Here is a 24430-nt window from a genome sequence, read left to right on the forward strand (position 1 = left end):
CGACCCCCCCTGGTAAACATCAACGTGGTGAGTTCATATGTCGACCCCCCCCCCCCCGGTAAACATCAACGTGTTGAGTTCATATGTCGACCCCCCCTGGTAAACATCAACGTGGTGAGTTCATATGTCGACCCCCCCCTGGTAAACATCAACGTGGTGAGTTCATATGTCGACCCCCCCGGTGGACATCAACGTGGTGAGTTCATATGTCGACCCCCCCCCCCCCGGTAAACATCAACGTGGTGAGTTCATATGTCGACCCCCCCCTGGTAAACATCAACGTGGTGAGTTCATATGTCGACCCCCCCTGGTAAACATCAACGTGGTGAGTTCATATGTCGACCCCCCCCTGGTAAACATCAACGTGGTGAGTTCATATGTCGACCCCCCCCTGGTATATATCAACATGGTGAGTTCATATGTCGACCCCCCTGGTAAACATCAACGTGGTGAGTTCATATGTCGACCCCCCCTGGTAAACATCAACGTGGTGAGTTCATATGTCGACCCCCCCTGGTAAACATCAACGTGGTGAGTTCATATGTCGACCCCCCCGGTAAACATCAACGTGGTGAGTTCATATGTCGACCCCCCCCTGGTAAACATCAACGTGGTGAGTTCATATGTCGACCCCCCCTGGTAAACATCAACGTGGTGAGTTCATATGTGTGTGTGAATGTGGACTTGTGTGCATACCTGTAAGGGCTGTCTGTGGAAGTAGACCAAGGTGCAGCAGAGGATGTGTTCATCATTAGAATTTTAATAGAACAACGTGAACACTATACAAAAAACAAGAAAACTGACAGCCAAAACAGTCCTGTCAGGTGCAAACACTAACAGAAACAATTACCCACAAAACCCAAAGGAAAAACATGCTCCTTATGTGTGACTCCCAATCAGCAACAACGAGCTTCAGCTGTGCCTGATTGGGAGCCACACACGGCCCAAAACAAAGAAATACAAAAAACATAGAAAAAGGAACATAGAACACCCACCCAATGTAACACCCTGGCCTAACCAAAATAAAGAACAAAAACCCCTCTCTATGGCCAGGGCGTTACACTACCAGTGGAGGCTGAGGGGAGGACGGCTCATAATAATGGCTGGAACGGAGCGAATGGAATGACATCAAACACCTGGAAACCATGGAAACCATGTGTTTGATGTATTTGATACCATTCCACTGATTCCGCTCCAGACATTACCACGAGCCCATCTTCCCCTATTAAGGTGTCACCAACCTCCTGTGGTGCATGTATGTGTGTGTATGTGTGAATGTGTGAGTGTGTGTATGTATGTGTGAATGTGTGTGTGTGTGTGTGTGTGTGTGTGTGTGTGTGTGTGTGTGTGTGTGTGTGTGTGTGTGTGTGTGTGTGTGTGTGTGTGTGTGTGTGTGTGATGTACAGTGGCAAGAAAAAGTATGTGAACCCTTTGGAATGACCTGGATTTCTACATAAATTGGTCATCAAATTTGATCTGATCTTCATCTAAGTCACAACAATAGACAAACAGTCTGCTTAAACTAATAACACACAAACAATGTGCCTTTTTTTCTCCACACATAGTGTTGTGTTTTCCTTCCAAACAACTCAACTGTAGTTTCATCTGTCCACAGAATATTCTGCCAGTAGCGCTGTGGAACATCCAAGTGCTCTTTTGCAAACTTCAGATGTGCAGCAATGGTTTTTTTGGACAGCAGTGGCTTCTTCCGTGGTGTCCTCCCATGAACACCATTCTTGTTTAGTGTTTGACGTATCGTAGACTCGTCAACAGAGATGTTAGCATGTTCCAGAGATTTCTGTAAGTCTTTAGCTGACACTCTAGGATTCTTCTTAACCTCACTGAGCATTCTGCTCTGTGCTCTTGCAGTCATCTTTGCAGGATGGCCACTCCTAGGGAGAGTAGCAACAGTGCTGAACTTTCTCCATTTATAGACAATTTGTCTTACCGTGGACTGATGAACATCAAGGCTTTAAGAGATACTTTTGGAACACTTTCCATCTTTATGCAAGTCAACAATTAGGTCTTCTGAGATCTCTCTTGTTCGAGACATGGTTCACCTCAGGCAATGCTTCTTGTGAATAGCAACCTCACATTTTGTGAGTGTTTTTTATAGGGCAGGGCAGCTCTAACCAACATCTCCAATCTCGTCTCATTGATTGGACTCCAGGTTAGCTGACTCCTGACTCCAATTAGCTTTTGGAGAAGTCATTAGCCTAGGGGTTCACATACTTTTTACAACCTACACTGTGAATGTTTCAATTATGTATTCAATATATACAAGAAAAATACAATAATTGGTGTGTTATTAGTTTAAGCACACTGTGTTCATCTATTGTTGTGACTTTTATGACTAATTTATGCAGAAATCCAGGTAATTCCAAAGGGTTCACATACTTTTTCTTGCCTGTGTGTGTGTGTGTGTGTGTGTGTGTGTGTGTGTGTGTGTGTGTGTGTGTGTGTGTGTGTGTGTGTGAGTACGAAACACATAGAACAGCAGAGCATAACAGCATGTCCTGAATATGCCCTGTCAGGAGCACACTACAGCAGTCTCTAGTCCTTTTCTGCTGAGTTGTGGAAAACAAACAATCCATACCAATTCATCATAACAACAAAGTCTGCTGCTTCCTGTTTTGAAATGAATGGAAACCCTTAATCCAACCGAACAAGATGAATGTGGTGGTGTTCACTGCCTTGAAATGAGCAGGTGGTTCACACACAAAAATAGACAACTTTTTGCGTGTGAGTAGTCCTTTTTCCTTTTTGAAATAGGGAGTTCTTTAAAAAAAAAAACTGAATTGACATGTTTTCCTTTGGAGTGTCTGTCTCAGCCCGTAGCTGGGCTCTGTAGAATGAGCTGCTGGGCCACACAGGCTTTGAAGAGGGCAGGCCATGCTTACAGCTGGATCCAACTGGATCCTCCCTCTCCTTTAACTGGATCCTCCCTCTCCTTTAACTGGATCCTCCCTCTCCTTTAACTGGATCCTCCCTCTCCTTTAACTGGATCCTCCCTTTTCATTGTTTCATTTTCAGAGAGCAGAACAGAGCTGTTCATTTTCAGAGAGCAGAGCAGAGCTGTTCATTTTCAGAGAGCAGAGCAGAGCTGTTCATTTTCAGAGAGCAGAACAGAGCTGTTCATTTTCAGAGAGCAGAACAGAGCTGTTCATTTTCAGAGAGCAGAACAGAGCTGTTCATTTTCAGAGAGCAGAGCTGAGCTGTTCATTTTCAGAGAGCAGAGCAGAGCTGTTCATTTTCAAAGAGCAGAGCTGTTCATTTTCAGAGAGCAGAGCAGAGCAGAGCTGTTCATTTTCAGAGAGCAGAACAGAGCTGTTCATTTTCAGAGAGCAGAGCTGAGCTGTTCATTTTCAGAGAGCAGAACAGAGCTGTTCATTTTCAGAGAGCAGAACAGAGCTGTTCATTTTCAGAGAGCAGAGCTGTTCATTTTCAGAGAGCAGAACAGAGCTGTTCATTTTCAGAGAGCAGAGCAGAGCTGTTCATTTTCAGAGAGCAGAGCTGAGCTGTTCATTTTCAAAGAGCAGAGCTGTTCATTTTCAGAGAGCAGAACAGAGCTGTTCATTTTCAGAGAGCAGAGCTGAGCTGTTCATTTTCAGAGAGCAGAGCAGAGCTGTTCATTTTCAGAGAGCAGAGCAGAGCTGTTCATTTTCAGAGAGCAGAGCAGAGCTGTTCATTTTCAGAGAGCAGAACAGAGCTGTTCATTTTCAGAGAGCAGAACAGAGCTGTTCATTTTCAGAGAGCAGAACAGAGCTGTTCATTTTCAGAGAGCAGAGCTGTTCATTTTCAGAGAGCAGAACAGAGCTGTTCATTTTCAGAGAGCAGAGCTGAGCTGTTCATTTTCAAAGAGCAGAGCTGTTCATTTTCAGAGAGCAGAACAGAGCTGTTCATTTTCAGAGAGCAGAGCTGAGCTGTTCATTTTCAGAGAGCAGAGCAGAGCTGTTCATTTTCAGAGAGCAGAGCAGAGCTGTTCATTTTCAGAGAGCAGAGCAGAGCTGTTCATTTTCAGAGAGCAGAACAGAGCTGTTCATTTTCAGAGAGCAGAACAGAGCTGTTCATTTTCAGAGAGCAGAACAGAGCTGTTCATTTTCAGAGAGCAGAACAGAGCTGTTCATTTTCAGAGAGCAGAGCAGAGCTGTTCATTTTCAGAGAGCAGAGCAGAGCTGTTCATTTTCAGAGAGCAGAACAGAGCTGTTCATTTTCAGAGAGCAGAACAGAGCTGTTCATTTTCAGAGAGCAGAACAGAGCTGTTCATTTTCAGAGAGCAGAGCAGAGCTGTTCATTTTCAGAGAGCAGAGCAGAGCTGTTCATTTTCAGAGAGCAGAACAGAGCTGTTCATTTTCAGAGAGCAGAGCTGAGCTGTTCATTTTCAGAGAGCAGAGCAGAGCTGTTCATTTTCAGAGAGCAGAGCAGAGCTGTTCATTTTCAGAGAGCAGAGCAGAGCTGTTCATTTTCAGAGAGCAGAACAGAGCTGTTCATTTTCAGAGAGCAGAACAGAGCTGTTCATTTTCAGAGAGCAGAACAGAGCTGTTCATTTTCAGAGAGCAGAGCTGTTCATTTTCAGAGAACAGAGCTGTTCATTTTCTGAAGGCTCTTTTTTTGCCACAGTCAGAAAACAAAACATTCAACACGGTCTGTAAAATATTCAGACTCAAATATTCCTCCTCTCAGAAACATCTCTCCATCTTAGTTATCCTCCTCCTCCTCTCAGAAACATCTCTCCATCTTAGTTATCCTCCTCCTCTCAGAAACATCTCTCCATCTTAGTTATCCTCCTCCTCCTCTCAGAAACATCTCTACATCTTAGTTATGCTCCTCCTCTCAGAAACATCTCTCCATCTTAGTTATCCTCCTCCTCCTCTCAGAAACATCTCTCCATCTTAGTTATCCTCCTCCTCCTCCTCTCAGAAACATCTCTCCATCTTAGTTATCCTCCTCATCCTCTCAGAAACATCTCTCCATCTTAGTTATCCTCCTCCTCCTCTCAGAAACATCTCTCCATCTTAGTTATCCTCTCCTCCTCTCAGAAACATCTCTCCATCTTAGTTATCCTCCTCCTCCTCTCAGAAACATCTCTCCATCTTAGTTATCCTCCTCCTCTCAGAAACATCTCTCCATCTTAGTTATCCTCTCCTCCTCTCAGAAACATCTCTCCATCTTAGTTATCCTCCTCCTCCTCTCAGAAACATCTCTCCATCTTAGTTATCCTCCTCCTCCTCTCAGAAACATCTCTCCATCTTAGTTATCCTCCTCCTCCTCTCAGAAACATCTCTCCATCTTAGTTATCCTCCTCCTCCTCTCAGAAACATCTCTCCATCTTAGTTATCCTCCTCCTCCTCTCAGAAACATCTCTCCATCTTAGTTATCCTCTCCTCCTCTCAGAAACATCTCTCCATCTTAGTTATCCTCTCCTCCTCTCAGAAACATCTCTCCATCTTAGTTATCCTCCTCCTCCTCTCAGAAACATCTCTCCATCTTAGTTATCCTCCTCCTCCTCCTCTCAGAAACATCTCTCCATCTTAGTTATCCTCCTCTTCCTCTCAGAAACATCTCTCCATCTTAGTTATCCTCCTCCTCTTCCTCTCAGAAACATCTCTCCATCTTAGTTATCCTCCTCCTCCTCTCAGAAACATCTCTCCATCTTAGTTATCCTCCTCCTCCTCCTCTCAGAAACATCTCTCCATCTTAGTTATCCTCCTCCTCCTCCTCTCAGAAACATCTCTCCATCTTAGTTATCCTCCTCCTCCTCTCAGAAACATCTCTCCATCTTAGTTATCCTCCTCCTCCTCTCAGAAACATCTCTCCATCTTAGTTATCCTCCTCTTCCTCTCAGAAACATCTCTCCATCTTAGTTATCCTCCTCCTCCTCCTCTCAGAAACATCTCTCCATCTTAGTTATCCTCCTCCTCAAATCAAATCAAATCAAATTTATTTTTATATAGCCCTTCGTACATCAGCTGATATCTCAAAGTGCTGTACAGAAACCCAGCCTAAAACCCAAACAGCAAGCAAAGCATGTGAAAGAAGCACGGTGGCTAGGAAAAACTCCCTAGGAAAAACTCCCTAGAAAGGCCAAAAACCTAGGAAGAAACCTAGAGAGGAACCAGACTATGAGGGGTGGCCAGTCCTCTTCTGGCTGTGCAGGGTGGATATTATAACAGAACATGGTCAAGATGTTAAAATGTTCATAAATGACCAGCATGGTCAAATAATAATAATCATAGTAGTTGTCGAGGGTGCAACAAGCACGTCCGGTGAACAGGTCAGGGTTCCATAGCCGCAGGCAGAACAGTTGAAATTGGAGCAGCAGCACGGCCAGGTGGACTGGGGACAGCAAGGAGTCATCATACCAGGTAGTCCTGAGGCATGGTCCTAGGGCTCAGGTCCTCCGAGAGAAAGACAGAAAGAGAGAAAGAGAGAATTAGAGAGAGCATATTTAAATTCACACAGGACACCGGATAAGACAAGAGAAATACTCCAGATGTAACAGACTGACCCTAGCCCCCCGACACATAAACTACTGCAGCATAAATACTGGAGGCTGAGACAGGAGGGATCAGAAGACACTGTGGCCCCATCCGATGATACCCCCGGACAGGGCCAAACAGGCAGGATATAACCCCACCCACTTTGCCAAAGCACAGCCCCCACACCACTAGAGGGATGTCTCCAACCACCAACTTACCGTCCTAAGACAAGGCCGAGTATAGCCCACAACAATCTCCGCCATGGCACAACCCAAGGGGGGGCGCCAACCCAGACAGGAAGACCACGTCAGTGACTCAACCCACTCAAGTGACGCACCCCTCCCATGGACGGCATGGAAGAACACTAGTAAGCCAGTGACTCAGCCCCTGTAAAAGGGTTAGAGGCAGAGAATCCCAGTGGAAAGAGGGGAACCGGCAAGGCAGAGACAGCAAGGGCGGTTCGTTGCTCCAGCCTTTCCGTTCACCTTCACACTCCTGGGCCAGACTATACATAATCATAGGACCTACTGAAGAGATAAGTCTTCAGTAAAGACTTAAAGGTTGAGACTGAGTCTGCGTCTCTCACATTGGTAGGCAGACCATTCCATAAAAATGGAGCTCTATAGGAGAAAGCCCTACCTCCAGCCGTTTGCTTAGAAATTCTAGGGACAATTAGGAGGCCTGCGTCTTGTGACCGTAGTGTACGTGTAGGTATGTACGGCAGGACCAAATCGGAAAGATAGGTAGGAGCAAGCCCATGTAATGCTTTGTAGGTTAGCAGTAAAACCTTGAAATCAGCCCTTGCCTCCTCCTCTCAGAAACATCTCTCCATCTTAGTTATCCTCCTCCACCTCTCAGAAATCCTTCCTGTTCCACGGGGTGTATACTGGTTCCAGTCGTGGCGTTCCGTTCTCCCTGAGTAACCGTTCCTCTGCCCTGGCCAGGGTCCAGTTTGACCTGTCAGAACACACTGACTTCACCATCCACTTCCCTCCACACTCTGCAGGTATATATTTGATTGATTGATAGATTAATTGACTGTGACTGAAATGCTCTGAGAAGATAGACAGTCATAAACTGTCAGCCGGGTAGTTCTACGCAGCCTGGAAGATGTATGGATCCTGGAGCCGGGGTGGAACACTGGAGGCCTAATATTGAGAGCCAGGTGTTGGTGTGTTACAGGTACGAGCCAGGAGCCAGACGTGTTTGTGATGGATTTACAGGGGCAGCAGACTGCCCAGTGTTGCCTGGTGTTCTCCCCTAAACAAGTAAGGGCTCTGTCCTCCCGCCTCTGTTTTCATTATCCCTCATCTATACTCATTTCCACCTATTAATCATCAACACATCTACCACCTTCCACAGTACTCCACCTACATCTGTGTTTATTAATCATCAACACATCTACCACCTTCCACAGTACTCCACCTACATCTGTGTTTATTAATCATCAACACATCTACCACCTTCCACAGTACTCCACCTACATCTGTGTTTATTAATCATCAACACATCTACCACCTTCCACAGTACTCCACCTACATCTGTGTTTATTAATCATCAACACATCTACCACCTTCCACAGTACTCCACCTACATCTGTGTTTATTAATCATCAACACATCTACCACCTTCCACAGTACTCCACCTACATCTGTGTTTATTAATCATCAACACATCTACCACCTTCCACAGTACTCCACCTACATCTGTGTTTATTAATCATCAACACATCTACCACCTTCCACAGTACTCCACCTACATCTGTGTTTATTAATCATCAACACATCTACCACCTTCCACAGTACTCCACCTACATCTGTGTTTATTAATCATCAACACATCTACCACCTTCCACAGTACTCCACCTACATCTGTGTTTATTAATCATACACATCTACCACCTTCCACAGTACTCCACCTACATCTGTGTTTATTAATCATCAACACATCTACCACCTTCCACAGTACTCCACCTACATCTGTGTTTATTAATCATCAACACATCTACCACCTTCCACAGTACTCCACCTACATCTGTGTTTATTAATCATCAACACATCTACCACCTTCCACAGTACTCCACCTACATCTGTGTTTATTAATCATCAACACATCTACCACCTTCCACAGTACTCCACCTACATCTGTGTTTATTAATCATCAACACATCTACCACCTTCCACAGTACTCCACCTACATCTGTGTTTATTAATCAACACATCTACCACCTTCCACAGTACTCCACCTACATCTGTGTTTATTAATCATCAACACATCTACCACCTTCCACAGTACTCCACCTACATCTGTGTTTATTAATCATCACACATCTACCACCTTCCACAGTACTCCACCTACATCTGTGTTTATTAATCATCAACACATCTACCACCTTCCACAGTACTCCACCTACATCTGTGTTTATTAATCATACACATCTACCACCTTCCACAGTACTCCACCTACATCTGTGTTTATTAATCATCAACACATCTACCACCTTCCACAGTACTCCACCTACATCTGTGTTTATTAATCATCAACACATCTACCACCTTCCACAGTACTCCACCTACATCTGTGTTTATTAATCATCAACACATCTACCACCTTCCACAGTACTCCACCTACATCTGTGTTTATTAATCATCAACACATCTACCACCTTCCACAGTACTCCACCTACATCTGTGTTTATTAATCATCAACACATCTACCACCTTCCACAGTACTCCACCTACATCTGTGTTTATTAATCAACACATCTACCACCTTCCACAGTACTCCACCTACATCTGTGTTTATTAATCATCAACACATCAACTACCTTCCACAGTACTCCACCTACATCTGTGTTTATTAATCATCAACACATCTACCACCTTCCCCAGTACTCCACCTACATCTGTGTTTATTAATCATCAACACATCTACCACCTTCCACAGTACTCCACCTACATCTGTGTTTATTAATCATCAACACATCTACCACCTTCCACAGTACTCCACCTACATCTGTGTTTATTAATCAACACATCTACCACCTTCCACAGTACTCCACCTACATCTGTGTTTATAATAGACATGTTTTTCCCTGAACACAGAGACATCAAGGATAATCTCTCCCCACCATAATCATGCTCCTAACCTCACCATTACACCAAACTGAACTGACCCAAACCCCATCCCATCTCTATCAGTCGGTATTTCCTGTGTTTGTCCTGCAGGTGGCTGCGTATGACTTCAACCTGCCTGTGACTGGTCAACGGTGTGGGCATGCCTCCCTCCTCCTCTTCCTCCTCCCACTTCCCTCCCAGCTCCGTCCCCAAGTCCTCCTCTTCCTCTTCCCACGCCCCTCCCAGCTCCGTCCCCAAGTCCTCCTCTACCTCCTCCCACGCCCCTCCCAGCTCCGTCCTCAAGTCCTCCTCTTCCTCCTCCCACGCCCCTCCCAGCTCCATCCCCAAGTCCTCCTCTTCTTCCTCCCACGCCCCTCCCAGCTCTGTCCCCAAGCCCCCTCCTCCTCCCCTTCCCTCCCGCTCCGTCCCAGCCCCCTTCCCCTCCCACGCCCCTCCCGCTCCTCCCCAAGTCCTCCTCTTCCTCCTCCCACGCCCCTCCCAGCTCCGTCCCCAAGCCCCCTCCTCCTCCCCTCCTCCGCTCCGTCCCCAGCCCCCCCTCCTCCCCTCCCCCAGCTCCGTCCCCAAGTCCTCCTCTTCCAGGGACCAACATATCGTCACCCCGCGCCCGCTGCCCATCGCCATGGAGACGCTATCACGCAGGGTTCAGGCCACAGGTTAGAGGAGTGGCGATACGGGGTCAGAAAGTGTGTCAGTTGCCTGCCTGAACCATTGGCCTGAACAGATGGACTGAGCTGTTCTGTCCCTGCAGGATACTTAAAATATATATGTATTTTTTCTTTTTATTTAAACTTTTCTTGCTGCTTTTCCTTGACAGTAAACAAACAACAGACAAAAACAATAAACAACTTAACATTTACATACATTTCCACAAACATCAATGACATCACACTTGCTCAGACCTACATGTTCCCACTGTATCCACACCCAACGATGTTTCCAATACTGGTAAGACTCCGTATGACCTCACAATGTGCTATGTTGTTTCTGACCCTGCAGTATACTAGACAGCATTCCATAAGGCTCTGAGATAAGACAATAGGTTTATGATAAGAGTGGTTTAGGAGCTGAGATAAGACAATAGGTTTATGATAAGAGTGGTTTAGGAGCTGAGATAAGACAATAGGTTGAAGATAAGAGTGGTTTAGGAGCTGAGATAAGACAATAGGTTGAAGATAAGAGTGGTTTAGGAGCTGTGATAAGACAATAGGTTGAAGATAAGAGTGGTTTAGGAGCTGAGATAAGACAATAGGTTGAAGATAAGAGTGGTTTAGGAGCTGAGATAAGACAATAGGTTGAAGATAAGAGTGGTTTAGGAGCTGAGATAAGACAATAGGTTGAAGATAAGAGTGGTTTAGAAGCTGTGTATTTAGCACTTAAGATATTCTGTCCCTGTGTGTTCCTCAGCCCTGCGAACCCTGCTGGAGATGTCCCCATCAAGTCTCCAGTTTGATCTGGAGCCCTTTATCTCAGTTACTACTACCTCACGAACTCAGGTAGGTACTGTCACCTCACCACTCCACCAACTACTAAAGCAGGTAGATTCTGAATGGCAGATGTTTCTCGTGGCAGGCAGAGAGAAAGAGCTTGATATTCCCAACTGAGAGGCAGTTTGTGTGTTGTTGGGCTGAGCTACAACCAGCTGGAAGCTCCTCTCCTCTGTTGTCTCCAGACCGTAGAGCTGAGGAACGTGTCTGACAAGAGGCTGAGCTGGAGGATTGACTGCAGCGCTGCAGTAACACCAGGAGGGGACAGTAGCACCAGCAGCAATGAGGGGCTGTTCGCTATCTGTCCTACTGCTGGGACCCTGGAGCCACTGCAGTGTGTGTCTGTCACTGTCTCCCTCTCTCCTGCGAGAGTCACACCAGGTTAACCCCTCTCTCACCTCACCCTCAGAGCTCACTTAATATAATAACAACACTCCAAAGTTGATCGTTTTTTATTTATTTAACTAGGCAAGTCAGTTAAGAGCAAATTCTTATTTACAATGGCGGCCTATCCCGGCCAAACCCGGACGACGCTGGGACAATTGTGCCCCGCCCTATGGGACTCCCAATCACGGCCAGTTGTGATACAGCCTGGAATCAAACCAGGGTCTGTAGCGACGCCTCTAGCACTGAGATGCAGTGCCTTAGACCACTGCGCCACTCGGATTCAGGTTTTCCAACCTCAAAAGTGGTGTTATGTTTAGATGAGTCCTCCTGGTACTGTATGATTTAATGTTGGTTCTGTAAATGTTTTTTTGATGTGTTTTGTTCTGCATCTTCACTCTTTCTTCCAGTGACAGCAGGTCAGATCGAGGTGTCCCTCCCTCTGTTTCTGTCTGAGGAGGGGCAGGAGGAGAGAGAGGGGGAGAAGGGGGAGGAGGGGGGAGTCCCTCACCCCTACAGGGTGCTGTCTCTCAGTGCCACCCCTCACCACCCCAGCATCACCTTCCTCCCCCCTCGAGTCCTCCTCACCCCTGTCCCTCTGGACACACCCTCCACCACCACCCTCTTCCTGCTCCCCACCGGGTACCCCAGGTCTGTACCACCCATCCACCTGCCTGTCATAATGGGCTTCCACCCACTAACTGACTGTTTATTGTAGTACAGTAATACCTAATGATCTCTATGCTCTGATAGGTCGCCTGTGTATTTCTAACCTGATCCAGCAGTATTACAGCTCCAAATAAACAAGACTATTTGTACAGATCTGCATTTTCATACAGTAATAATACAGAATAGAGTCCCATTATAGAGTCCCATTATAGAGTCCCATTATAGAGTCCCATTATAGAGTCGTTCTAGAGTAATTCTAGAGTCATATATTAATATCCCATATAGTGTAATACAGTCCCATTCTCACCTCTGTGACCTTTGCCCTCTGACCCCAGTGGTTCCTGTCTGCGAGTGGAGGTGGAGGAGATGGTTCTGAAGGATGGCAGTCGGCTGAAGCCCCTCTCAGTCAGCCTGCCCCACAACGGCACCGTCCCTCCTCAGCCCCAGCCCCAGCCCCAGCCCCAGACCCACACAGAGCCCCAGACCCACACAGATCCCCAGACCCACACAGAGCCCCAGACCCCCATCACCTGCACAGTGACCTTCTGCTCCCCTCAGCCCCTGGACCTCAACTCACACATCACATTCTTGGACCACCTCAACAACAGGTACGGATACTTAGGAAACCTCGTCCCAGTCAGCCACACATACTGTTCATTATCTCTCTCTCTTTTGCACTCTAGATCTTTCTCTCAGTTTCTGTCTCTATCTCTCTGTCTCTCTGTCTCTGTCTCTCTCTCTGTCTCTCTCTCTCTCTCTCTCTCTCTCTCTCTCTCTCTCTCTCTTATAATTCTCTCTAGCTTCATCCAGTGATGGCTTATTTTCTCTCTCTCTCTCCTACTCTCTCTCTCCTGTCTTAGTCCAGAGTTGTAAGTGATGGATTCATTTCTCTCCTCTCCTATCTGTCGGTCTCTGTCTCTGTCTGTCTCTGTCTCTCCTCTCCTATCTGTCGGTCTCTGTCTCTGTCTCTCCTCTCCTATCTGTCGGTCTCTGTCTCTGTCTGTCTCTGTCTCTCCTCTCCTATCTGTCTGTCTCTGTCTCTGTCTCTCCTCTCCTATCTGTCGGTCTCTGTCTCTGTCTGTCTCTGTCTCTCCTCTCCTATCTGTCGGTCTCTGTCTCTGTCTGTCTCTGTCTCTCCTCTCCTATCTGTCGGTCTCTGTCTGTCTCTGTCTCTCCTCTCCTATCTGTCGGTCTCTGTCTCTGTCTGTCTCTGTCTCTCCTCTCCTATCTGTCGGTCTCTGTCTGTCTCTGTCTCTCCTCTCCTATCTGTCGGTCTCTTCAGGTTCAGGGTGGAGGTCTGTGCTACAGCAGATAATAGTTTGTTGACAGTGTGGCCCTACCTGGCTTTGCACCGCTCTGAGCAGCAGATAGTCCTCAAGAGTGGTACGTCCTGCTGTCCTGTTCTGTACCCATAACACACTGCACAATGTACAGCATTCATACACTCATACTGAGGATGACTGTCTACTAATCTAAGTATCTGTGTTCTTCCATCCCCCACCCTAACTGGTCCATGTGGCTGTCACTCAGGTTGTCTGAGCGGCTGCAGTGGCGAATCAGGGCCCTCTCAGGTGACAGGGAAGGCGGTGCTTCAGCCATGCTACTCCCCCAGCCCTCTCTCTCGCTACACTTCCTCCTCCTCCACCTTCGCTTTCCTCTCCTCCACCAGTAATCACTCCATCTCTGGTGAGACACACCTCTACAACTACACTGCTACACACCAGACCTGGTCAAATACATATGTGAAGTGTGTTGAAGGACTGGAGTGGGTTTTAACTTGGTTTTCCCCGTACCAAGGTACCACTACCACAATCCCAAATAATAACCCCAAAGTGCCCATTCCAAGCTGAATCAAACATATTGGCCTGTCCTCAGACTCTGGAGACAGCAGGAGTAAGACTGGGAGTGCTGGACCAGGACCAGGGCCTAGAGGGAAGGAGGACTGGCCCCAGAAGGAGACAGAGGGTGAGAGAGAGACAGATGGTGTGACTGACCAGCAGCAGTGGCAGCAGCAGGGTATACCAGTGTTTCCAGGGCAGGACTCAGAGGAGGGGTTGTACTACCACAGCATCCTGCAGGTAACAACTGGTAAATCACCCTGGGACAACTGCTGATAGAACAAAGGCTGTATAGCTAAATGTGATTGGTTGATTGGTTGATTGATTGCAGGCCGTACAGAAGTGGTTCAGTCAGTTTGGCTGGCCCCGTGGACCAAACCCCATCTCTCTACCACACTCTCTCAGAAGGTAAACCTCATCTCTCTACCACACTCTCTCAGAAGGTAAACCTCATCTCTCTACCACACTCTCTCAGAAGGTAAACCTCATCTCTCTACCACACTCTCTCAGAAGGTAAACCTCATCTCTCTACCACACTCTCTCAGAAGGTAAACCTCATCTCTCTACCACACTCTCTCAGAAGGTAAACCTCATCTTTCTACCACACTCTCTCAGAAGGTAAACCCCATCTCTCTACCACACTCTCTCAGAAGGTAAACCCCATCTCTCTAACACACTCTCTCAGAAGGTAAACCCCATCTCTCTACCACACTCTCTCAGAAGGTAAACCTCATCTCTCTACCACACTCTCTCAGAAGGTAAACCTCATCTCTCTACCACACTCTCTCAGAAGGTAAACCCCATCTCTCTACCACACTCTCTCAGAAGGTAAACCTCATCTCTCTACCACACTCTCTCAGAAGGTAAACCTCATCTTTCTACCACACTCTCTCAAAAGGTAAACCTCATCTCTCTACCACACTCTCTCAGAAGGTAAACCTCATCTCTCTACCACACTCTCTCAGAAGGTAAACCTCATCTCTCTACCACACTCTCTCAGAAGGTAAACCTCATCTCTCTACCACACTCTCTCAGAAGGTAAACCTCATCTCTCTACCACACTCTCTCAGAAGGTAAACCTCATCTTTCTACCACACTCTCTCAGAAGGTAAACCTCATCTCTCTACCACACTCTCTCAGAAGGTAAACCCCATCTCTCTAACACACTCTCTCAGAAGGTAAACCCCATCTCTCTACCACACTCTCTCAGAAGGTAAACCTCATCTCTCTACCACACTCTCTCAGAAGGTAAACCTCATCTCTCTACCACACTCTCTCAGAAGGTAAACCCCATCTCTCTAACACACTCTCTCAGAAGGTAAACCCCATCTCTCTACCACACTCTCTCAGAAGGTAAACCTCATCTCTCTACCACACTCTCTCAGAAGGTAAACCTCATCTCTCTACCACACTCTCTCAGAAGGTAAACCCCATCTCTCTACCACACTCTCTCAGAAGGTAAACCTCATCTCTCTACCACACTCTCTCAGAAGGTAAACCCCATCTCTCTAACACACTCTCTCAGAAGGTAAACCCCATCTCTCTACCACACTCTCTCAGAAGGTAAACCTCATCTCTCTACCACACTCTCTCAGAAGGTAAACCTCATCTCTCTACCACACTCTCTCAGAAGGTAAACCTCATCTCTCTACCACACTCTCTCAGAAGGTAAACCCCATCTCTCTAACACACTCTCTCAGAAGGTAAACCTCATCTCTCTACCACACTCTCTCAGAAGGTAAACCCCATCTCTCTACCACGCTCTCTCAGAAGGTAGGTGGACTGGTATCCGACACACATATTTTTATTTTATGTTTTTATTACGTTATGTTATTATTAGTCTCTCCTCTCTCTCTCTTTCTCTCTTTCACCCTCCCTCCCCCCTCTCTCTCTTTCTCCCTCCCCCTCTCTTTCTCCTCTATCTCCTCTCTCTCTCTCCTCTGTCCTCTCTATCTATCTCTCCCAGGGTGGTATGTAGGGTCCAAACAGTAGACTCCAGCTCTAGTGAGTGGAGGAACTCGTACCTTATGAGCCATGGTAAAGACACACGGACCATCTACGACATGCTGCGTCACCTGAGCGGACAGACACTTCCTGGTGTGAGCACCAACCAATCGCTGCCCTGCAACCTCACTGAGCGCGTGCAGCAGCTGCTCCACTGGAACACAGTGCTGCTGGCCTTCCTCAGGTACCACACAGACACTTAATCACTCATACACGGACAACTCCTCCGGCCACCGTGCGCAGGCACACACGCTCACCAGCCTACTCACTGTGTTGTGGTCTTCAGGAGGCAGGGAGCCTGTCTGTCCCACATCAGACCTGAGTACCTGTTAGACTCCCAGGAGTTCAGCCACTGGAGCTCTCTACAGGCCCGCCCGGGCAGTCCCAGTGTGATCAGAGGGGGCTGGACTACAGCAGCAAGGTCTTTGAATCCCTCAGTAAAAGGGCCTGGATGGATGTTCTACTGCAGACCTACAAGGCAAGAGAGTGTAGTCTTTCTGTCTGTCTCTAATCTGTCTGTCTGTCTCTCTCTCTCTTTCTCTCTCTTTCTCTGTCTGTCTCTCTCTTTCTTTCTTTCTCTCTGTCTCTCTCTTTCTTTCTCTCTGTCTCTCTCTTTCTCTCTCTTTCTCTGTCTGTCTTTCTCTCTCTTTCTCTGTCTGTCTCTCTCTTTCTTTCTCTCTGTCTCTTTCTTTCTCTCTGTCTCTCTCTTTCTTTCTCTCTCTCTCGGTCTCTCTCTCTGTCTCTTTCTCTGTATCTCTATCTCTCTCTTTCTCTCGGGCTCTATCTCTTTCTCTCTGTCTCTCTCTCTGTCTCTCTCTCTCTCTCCCTCTGTGTTCTGATCAGCAGTCTGAGGAATGTATCTGTGTCTGTCTGTCTGTCTACCCCTCCTCCCCAGGTGCTAGTCTTGCCGCGGGTGACAGAGGGTCCCTTGTCCCTGGGCCTCCAGAGCTGTGACAGTGGCAGCATGGAGCAGCAGGTCCCCAGGATCAACCCAAAGCCCCTGGCCTCTAACGTCTACTCCACCTGGGAGAGGAGGCTACTCACCTGGCTCAACCTGCACTACCACAGCATGAGGACTACCGTCTGGAGCCCACTCACCTCTAGAGGTAGGAGGGGGGGTGTTGAGGGAGAGACAGAGAGAGAACGAGTGAGAGACAAAGAACAGTGTTTGAGAGAGACATAGAAGAGTGTTTGAGAGAAAGACAAAGAAGAGTTTTTGAGAGATGGAGACGGAGAGGTAGAGACGGAGAGGTAGAGACGGAGAGGTAGAGACGGAGAGGTAGAGACGGAGAGGTAGAGACGGAGAGGTAGAGACGGAGAGGTAGAGACAGAGATTGACGGAGAGGTAGAGACGGAGAGGTAGAGACAGAGAGGTAGAGACGGAGCCAGATCCACAGAGAGGTAGAGACGGAGCCAGATCCACAGAGAGGTAGAGACAGAGCCACAGAGAGGTAGAGCGTAGAGGTAGAGACGGAGAGGTAGAGACAGAGAGGTAGAGACGGAGCCAGATCCACAGAGAGGTAGAGACGGAGCCAGAGTCCACAGAGACGGAGAGGTAGAGACGGAGAGGTAGAGACGGAGCGAGATGACAGAGAGGTAGAGACGAGAGCCAGATCCACAGAGAGGTAGAGACGGAGCCAGATCCACAGAGAGGTAGAGGTAGAGGTAGAGGTAGAGACGGAGCCAGATCCACAGAGAGGTAGAGACAGAGCCAGATCCACAGAGAGGTAGAGACGGAGCCAGATCCACAGAGAGGTAGAGACGGAGCCAGATCCACAGAGGTAGAGACGGAGCCAGATCCACGAGAGGTAGAGGTAGAGGTAGAGGTAGAGGAGAGGTAGAGACGGAGAGGTAGAGACAGGAGAGGTAGAGACAGAGAGGTAGAGACGGAGAGGTAGAGACGGAGAGCGAGATGACAGAGAGGTAGAGACGGAGAGGTAGAGACGGAGAGGTAGAGACGGAGAGGTAGAGACGGAGCCAGATCCACAGAGAGGTAGAGACGGAGAGGTAGAGACAGAGAGGTAGAGACAGAGAGGTAGAGACAGAGAGGTAGAGACGGAGCCAGATCCACAGAGAGGTAGAGACGGAGCCAGATCCACAGAGGAGGTAGAGACGGAGAGGTAGAGACGGAGCCAGATCCACAGAGAGGTAGAGACGGAGAGGTAGAGACGGAGCCAGATCCACAGAGAGGTAGAGGTAGAGGTAGAGACAGAGACACAGAGAAATCCACAACTCTTCTGTTACCTATATTCTGCTCTTTAACCAGGAGACGTCCCATCAGCCCGCTGGGTGGTGAACTTTGACCTGGACCTGGCAGACGGCCTGGTTCTGGCTGCTGTGCTGGCTGCCTACTGCCCCTTCCTGGTACGGGCCTGTGTTTAAAAAATCGAATTAAATCAAATCAAATGTTATTTGTCACACCGAATACAACAGGTGTAGACCTTACAGTGAAATGCTTACTGACAGGCCCTTAACCAACAATGCTTTAAGAAGTTTTAAGAAAATAGAAATAAATAAGTGTTAAGTTAAAAATGTAAAATAAAAGTAACAAATAATTCAACAGCGACAGTAAAATAACAAGCGAGGCTATTTACAAGGGGTACCGGTACAGAGTCAATGTGGAGGCTATATACAGGGGGTACCGGTACAGAGCCAATGTGGAGGCTATATACAGGGGGTACCGGTACAGAGTCAATGTGGAGGCTATATACAGGGGGTACCGGTACAGAGTCAATGTGGAGGCTATATACAGGGGGTACCGGTACAGAGTCAATGTGGAGGCTATATACAGGGGGTACCGGTACAGAGTCAATGTGGAGGCTATATACAGGGGGTACCGGTACAGAGTCAATGTGGAGGCTATATACAGGGGGTACGGGTACAGAGTCAATGTGGAGGCTATATACAGGGGGTACCGGTACAGAGTCAATGTGGATGCTATATACAGGGGGTACCGGTACAGAGTCAATGTGGAGGCTATATACAGGGGGTACCGGTACAGAGTCAATGTGGAGGCTATATACAGAGGGTACCGGTACAGAGTCAATGTGGAGGCTATATACAGGGGGTACTGGTACAGAGTCAATGTGGAGGCTATATACAGGGGGTACCGGTACAGAGTCAATGTGGAGGCTATATACAGGGGGTACCGGTACAGAGTCAATGTGGAGGCTATATACAGGTGGAGACAGAGAGGTGGAGACAGAGAGGTAGAGACAGAGAGGTAGAGACAGAGAGGTAGAGACGGAGCCAGATCCACAGAGGTAGAGACAGAGCCAGATCCACAGAGGTAGAGACAGAGCCAGATCCACAGAGAGGTAGAGACAGAGAGGTAGAGACGGAGCCAGATCCACAGAGAGGTAGAGACAGAGACACAGAGAAATCCACACCTTCACCAAGCAGGCAGGTCTCTCTCTCTCCATCACACAATACTAGCCCTGGGTAACCCTGTCTTACAGTCTGCACCACACCTTCACCAAGCAGGCAGGTCTCTCTCTCTCCATCACACAGCACTAGCCCTGGGTAACCCTGTCTTACAGCCTGCACCACACCTTCACCAAGCAGGCAGGTCTCTCTCTCTCTCCATCACACAGCACTAGCCCTGGGTAACCCTGTCTTACAGCCTGCACCACACCTTCACCAAGCAGGCAGGTCTCTCTCTCTCTCCATCACACAGCACTAGCCCTGGGTAACCCTGTCTTACAGCCTGCACCACACCTTCACCAAGCAGGCAGGTCTCTCTCTCTCTCCATCACACAGCACTAGCCCTGGGTAACCCTGTCTTACAGCCTGCACCACACCTTCACCAAGCAGGCAGGTCTCTCTCTCTCTCCATCACACAGCACTAGCCCTGGGTAACCCTGTCTTACAGCCTGCACCACACCTTCACCAAGCAGGCAGGTCTCTCTCTCTCTCCATCACACAGCACTAGCCCTGGGTAACCCTGTCTTACAGCCTGCACCACACCTTCACCAAGCAGGCAGGTCTCTCTCTCTCCATCACACAGCACTAGCCCTGGGTAACCCTGTCTTACAGCCTGCACCACACCTTCACCAAGCAGGCAGGTCTCTCTCTCTCTCCATCACACAGCACTAGCCCTGGGTAACCCTGTCTTACAGCCTGCACCACACCTTCACCAAGCAGGCAGGTCTCTCTCTCTCTCCATCACACAGCACTAGCCCTGGGTAACCCTGTCTTACAGCCTGCACCACACCTTCACCAAGCAGGCAGGTCTCTCTCTCTCCATCACACAGCACTAGCCCTGGGTAACCCTGTCTTACAGCCTGCACCACACCTTCACCAAGCAGGCAGGTCTCTCTCTCTCATCACACAGCACTAGCCCTGGGTAACCCTGTCTTACAGCCTGCACCTACACCTTCAGCCAAGCAGGCAGGTCTCTCTCTCCATCACACAGCACTAGCCCTGGGTAACCCTGTCTTACAGCCTGCACCACACCTTCACCAAGCAGGCAGGTCTCTCTCTCTCTCCATCACACAGCACTAGCCCTGGGTAACCCTGTCTTACAGCCTGCACCACACCTTCACCAAGCAGGCAGGTCTCTCTCTCTCCATCACACAGCACTAGCCCTGGGTAACCCTGTCTTACAGCCTGCACCACACCTTCACCAAGCAGGCAGGTCTCTCTCTCTCTCCATCACACAGCACTAGCCCTGGGTAACCCTGTCTTACAGCCTGCACCACACCTTCACCAAGCAGGCAGGTCTCTCTCTCTCTCCATCACACAGCACTAGCCCTGGGTAACCCTGTCTTACAGCCTGCACCACACCTTCACCAAGCAGGCAGGTCTCTCTCTCTCCATCACACAGCACTAGCCCTGGGTAACCCTGTCTTACAGCCTGCACCACACCTTCACCAAGCAGGCAGGTCTCTCTCTCTCCATCACACAGCACTAGCCCTGGGTAACCCTGTCTTACAGCCTGCACCACACCTTCACCAAGCAGGCAGGTCTCTCTCTCTCCATCACACAGCACTAGCCCTGGGTAACCCTGTCTTACAGCCTGCACCACACCTTCACCAAGCAGGCAGGTCTCTCTCTCTCTCCATCACACAGCACTAGCCCTGGGTAACCCTGTCTTACAGCCTGCACCACACCTTCACCAAGCAGGCAGGTCTCTCTCTCCATCACACAGCACTAGCCCTGGGTAACCCTGTCTTACAGCCTGCACCACACCTTCACCAAGCAGGCAGGTCTCTCTCTCCATCACACAGCACTAGCCCTGGGTAACCCTGTCTTACAGCCTGCACCACACCTTCACCAAGCAGGCAGGTCTCTCTCTCTCCATCACACAGCACTAGCCCTGGGTAACCCTGTCTTACAGCCTGCACCACACCTTCACCAAGCAGGCAGGTCTCTCTCTCTCCATCACACAGCACTAGCCCTGGGTAACCCTGTCTTACAGCCTGCACCACACCTTCACCAAGCAGGCAGGCTCTCTCTCCCATCACACAGCACTAGCCCTGGGTAACCCTGTCTTACAGCCTGCACCACACCTTCACCAAGCAGGCAGGCTCTCTCTCTCTCCATCACACAGCACTAGCCCTGGGTAACCCTGTCTTACAGCCTGCACCACACCTTCACCAAGCAGGCAGGTCTCTCTCTCTCTCCATCACACAGCACTAGCCCTGGGTAACCCTGTCTTACAGCCTGCACCACACCTTCACCAAACAGGCAGGTCTCTCTCTCTCTCCATCACACAGCACTAGCCCTGGGTAACCCTGTCTTACAGCCTGCACCACACCTTCACCAAGCAGGCAGGTCTCTCTCTCCATCACACAGCACTAGCCCTGGGTAACCCTGTCTTACAGCCTGCACCACACCTTCACCAAACAGGCAGGTCTCTCTCTCTCTCCATCACACAGCACTAGCCCTGGGTAACCCTGTCTTACAGCCTGCACCACACCTTCACCAAGCAGGCAGGTCTCTCTCTCCATCACACAGCACTAGCCCTGGGTAACCCTGTCTTACAGCCTGCACTACACCTTCACCAAGCAGGCAGGTCTCTCTCTCTCCATCACACAGCACTAGCCCTGGGTAACCCTGTCTTACAGCCTGCACCACACCTTCACCAAGCAGGCAGGTCTCTCTCTCTCTCCATCACACAGCACTAGCCCTGGGTAACCCTGTCTTACAGCCTGCACTACACCTTCACCAAGCAGGCAGGTCTCTCTCTCTCCATCACACAGCACTAGCCCTGGGTAACCCTGTCTTACAGCCTGCACCACACCTTCACCAAGCAGGCAGGCTCTCTCTCTCCATCACACAGCACTAGCCCTGGGTAACCCTGTCTTACAGCCTGCACCACACCTTCACCAAGCAGGCAGGCTCTCTCTCTCCATCACACAGCACTAGCCCTGGGTAACCCTGTCTTACAGCCTGCACCACACCTTCACCAAGCAGGCAGGTCTCTCTCTCTCTCCATCACACAGCACTAGCCCTGGGTAACCCTGTCTTACAGCCTGCACCACACCTTCACCAAGCAGGCAGGCCTCTCTCTCCATCACACAGCACTAGCCCTGGGTAACCCTGTCTTACAGCCTGCACCACACCTTCACCAAGCAGGCAGGTCTCTCTCTCTCTCCATCACACAGCACTAGCCCTGGGTAACCCTGTCTTACAGCCTGCACCACACCTTCACCAAGCAGGCAGGTCTCTCTCTCTCTCCATCACACAGCACTAGCCCTGGGTAACCCTGTCTTACAGCCTGCACCACACCTTCACCAAGCAGGCAGGTCTCTCTCTCTCTCCATCACACAGCACTAGCCCTGGGTAACCCTGTCTTACAGCCTGCACCACACCTTCACCAAGCAGGCAGGTCTCTCTCTCTCTCCATCACACAGCACTAGCCCTGGGTAACCCTGTCTTACAGCCTGCACCACACCTTCACCAAGCAGGCAGGTCTCTCTCTCTCTCCATCACACAGCACTAGCCCTGGGTAACCCTGTCTTACAGCCTGCACCACACCTTCACCAAACAGGCAGGTCTCTCTCTCTCTCCATCACACAGCACTAGCCCTGGGTAACCCTGTCTTACAGCCTGCACCACACCTTCACCAAGCAGGCAGGTCTCTCTCTCTCCATCACACAGCACTAGCCCTGGGTAACCCTGTCTTACAGCCTGCACCACACCTTCACCAAGCAGGCAGGTCTCTCTCTCTCTCCATCACACAGCACTAGCCCTGGGTAACCCTGTCTTACAGCCTGCACCACACCTTCACCAAGCAGGCAGGTCTCTCTCTCTCCATCACACAGCACTAGCCCTGGGTAACCCTGTCTTACAGCCTGCACCACACCTTCACCAAGCAGGCAGGTCTCTCTCTCTCCATCACACAGCACTAGCCCTGGGTAACCCTGTCTTACAGCCTGCACCACACCTTCACCAAGCAGGCAGGTCTCTCTCTCTCCATCACACAGCACTAGCCCTGGGTAACCCTGTCTTACAGCCTGCACCACACCTTCACCAAGCAGGCAGGTCTCTCTCTCTCTCCATCACACAGCACTAGCCCTGGGTAACCCTGTCTTACAGCCTGCACCACACCTTCACCAAGCAGGCAGGTCTCTCTCTCTCCATCACACAGCACTAGCCCTGGGTAACCCTGTCTTACAGCCTGCACCACACCTTCACCAAACAGGCAGGTCTCTCTCTCTCTCCATCACACAGCACTAGCCCTGGGTAACCCTGTCTTACAGCCTGCACCACACCTTCACCAAGCAGGCAGGTCTCTCTCTCTCCATCACACAGCACTAGCCCTGGGTAACCCTGTCTTACAGCCTGCACCACACCTTCACCAAGCAGGCAGGTCTCTCTCTCTCTCCATCACACAGCACTAGCCCTGGGTAACCCTGTCTTACAGCCTGCACCACACCTTCACCAAGCAGGCAGGTCTCTCTCTCTCCATCACACAGCACTAGCCCTGGGTAACCCTGTCTTACAGCCTGCACCACACCTTCACCAAGCAGGCAGGTCTCTCTCTCTCCATCACACAGCACTAGCCCTGGGTAACCCTGTCTTACAGCCTGCACCACACCTTCACCAAGCAGGCAGGTCTCTCTCTCTCCATCACACAGCACTAGCCCTGGGTAACCCTGTCTTACAGCCTGCACCACACCTTCACCAAGCAGGCAGGTCTCTCTCTCCATCACACAGCACTAGCCCTGGGTAACCCTGTCTTACAGCCTGCACCACACCTTCACCAAGCAGGCAGGTCTCTCTCTCTCCATCACACAGCACTAGCCCTGGGTAACCCTGTCTTACAGCCTGCACCACACCTTCACCAAGCAGGCAGGTCTCTCTCTCTCCATCACACAGCACTAGCCCTGGGTAACCCTGTCTTACAGCCTGCACCACACCTTCACCAAGCAGGCAGGTCTCTCTCTCTCCATCACACAGCACTAGCCCTGGGTAACCCTGTCTTACAG

At 49.5% G+C, this 24430-nt stretch overlaps 1 protein-coding gene and 1 long non-coding RNA gene across 2 annotated transcripts in view; both read left to right on the plus strand.

The window, feature by feature from the left end:
- Window positions 1-7186: 7186 nt before the first annotated feature.
- On the plus strand, window positions 7187-9910 carry LOC145861314 (uncharacterized). Its single transcript, XR_014381043.1, has 3 exons — window positions 7187-7485; window positions 7662-7747; window positions 9707-9910. It is a non-coding gene; the product is annotated as an uncharacterized LOC145861314 (long non-coding RNA).
- A 1052-nt stretch (window positions 9911-10962) lies between these two features.
- The window catches only part of LOC145861328 (cilia- and flagella-associated protein 47), a 45908-nt gene continuing 32440 nt past the window's right edge, over window positions 10963-24430 (plus strand). The window contains exons 1-12 of the mRNA XM_082963306.1: window positions 10963-11109; window positions 11286-11481; window positions 11895-12135; window positions 12489-12761; window positions 13436-13536; window positions 13684-13839; window positions 14029-14231; window positions 14323-14399; window positions 15958-16179; window positions 16282-16384; window positions 16891-17101; window positions 18262-18359. Coding sequence (XP_082819432.1) covers window positions 11041-11109; window positions 11286-11481; window positions 11895-12135; window positions 12489-12761; window positions 13436-13536; window positions 13684-13839; window positions 14029-14231; window positions 14323-14399; window positions 15958-16179; window positions 16282-16384; window positions 16891-17101; window positions 18262-18359 — 1950 coding nt within the window. The 5' untranslated portion in view covers window positions 10963-11040. The remainder of the gene's footprint in view (window positions 11110-11285; window positions 11482-11894; window positions 12136-12488; window positions 12762-13435; window positions 13537-13683; window positions 13840-14028; window positions 14232-14322; window positions 14400-15957; window positions 16180-16281; window positions 16385-16890; window positions 17102-18261; window positions 18360-24430) is intronic.

Source organism: Salmo salar, chromosome 17 (assembly GCF_965601325.2).
Source record: "Salmo salar chromosome 17, fSalSal1, whole genome shotgun sequence".
Classification (NCBI taxonomy): domain Eukaryota; kingdom Metazoa; phylum Chordata; class Actinopteri; order Salmoniformes; family Salmonidae; genus Salmo; species Salmo salar.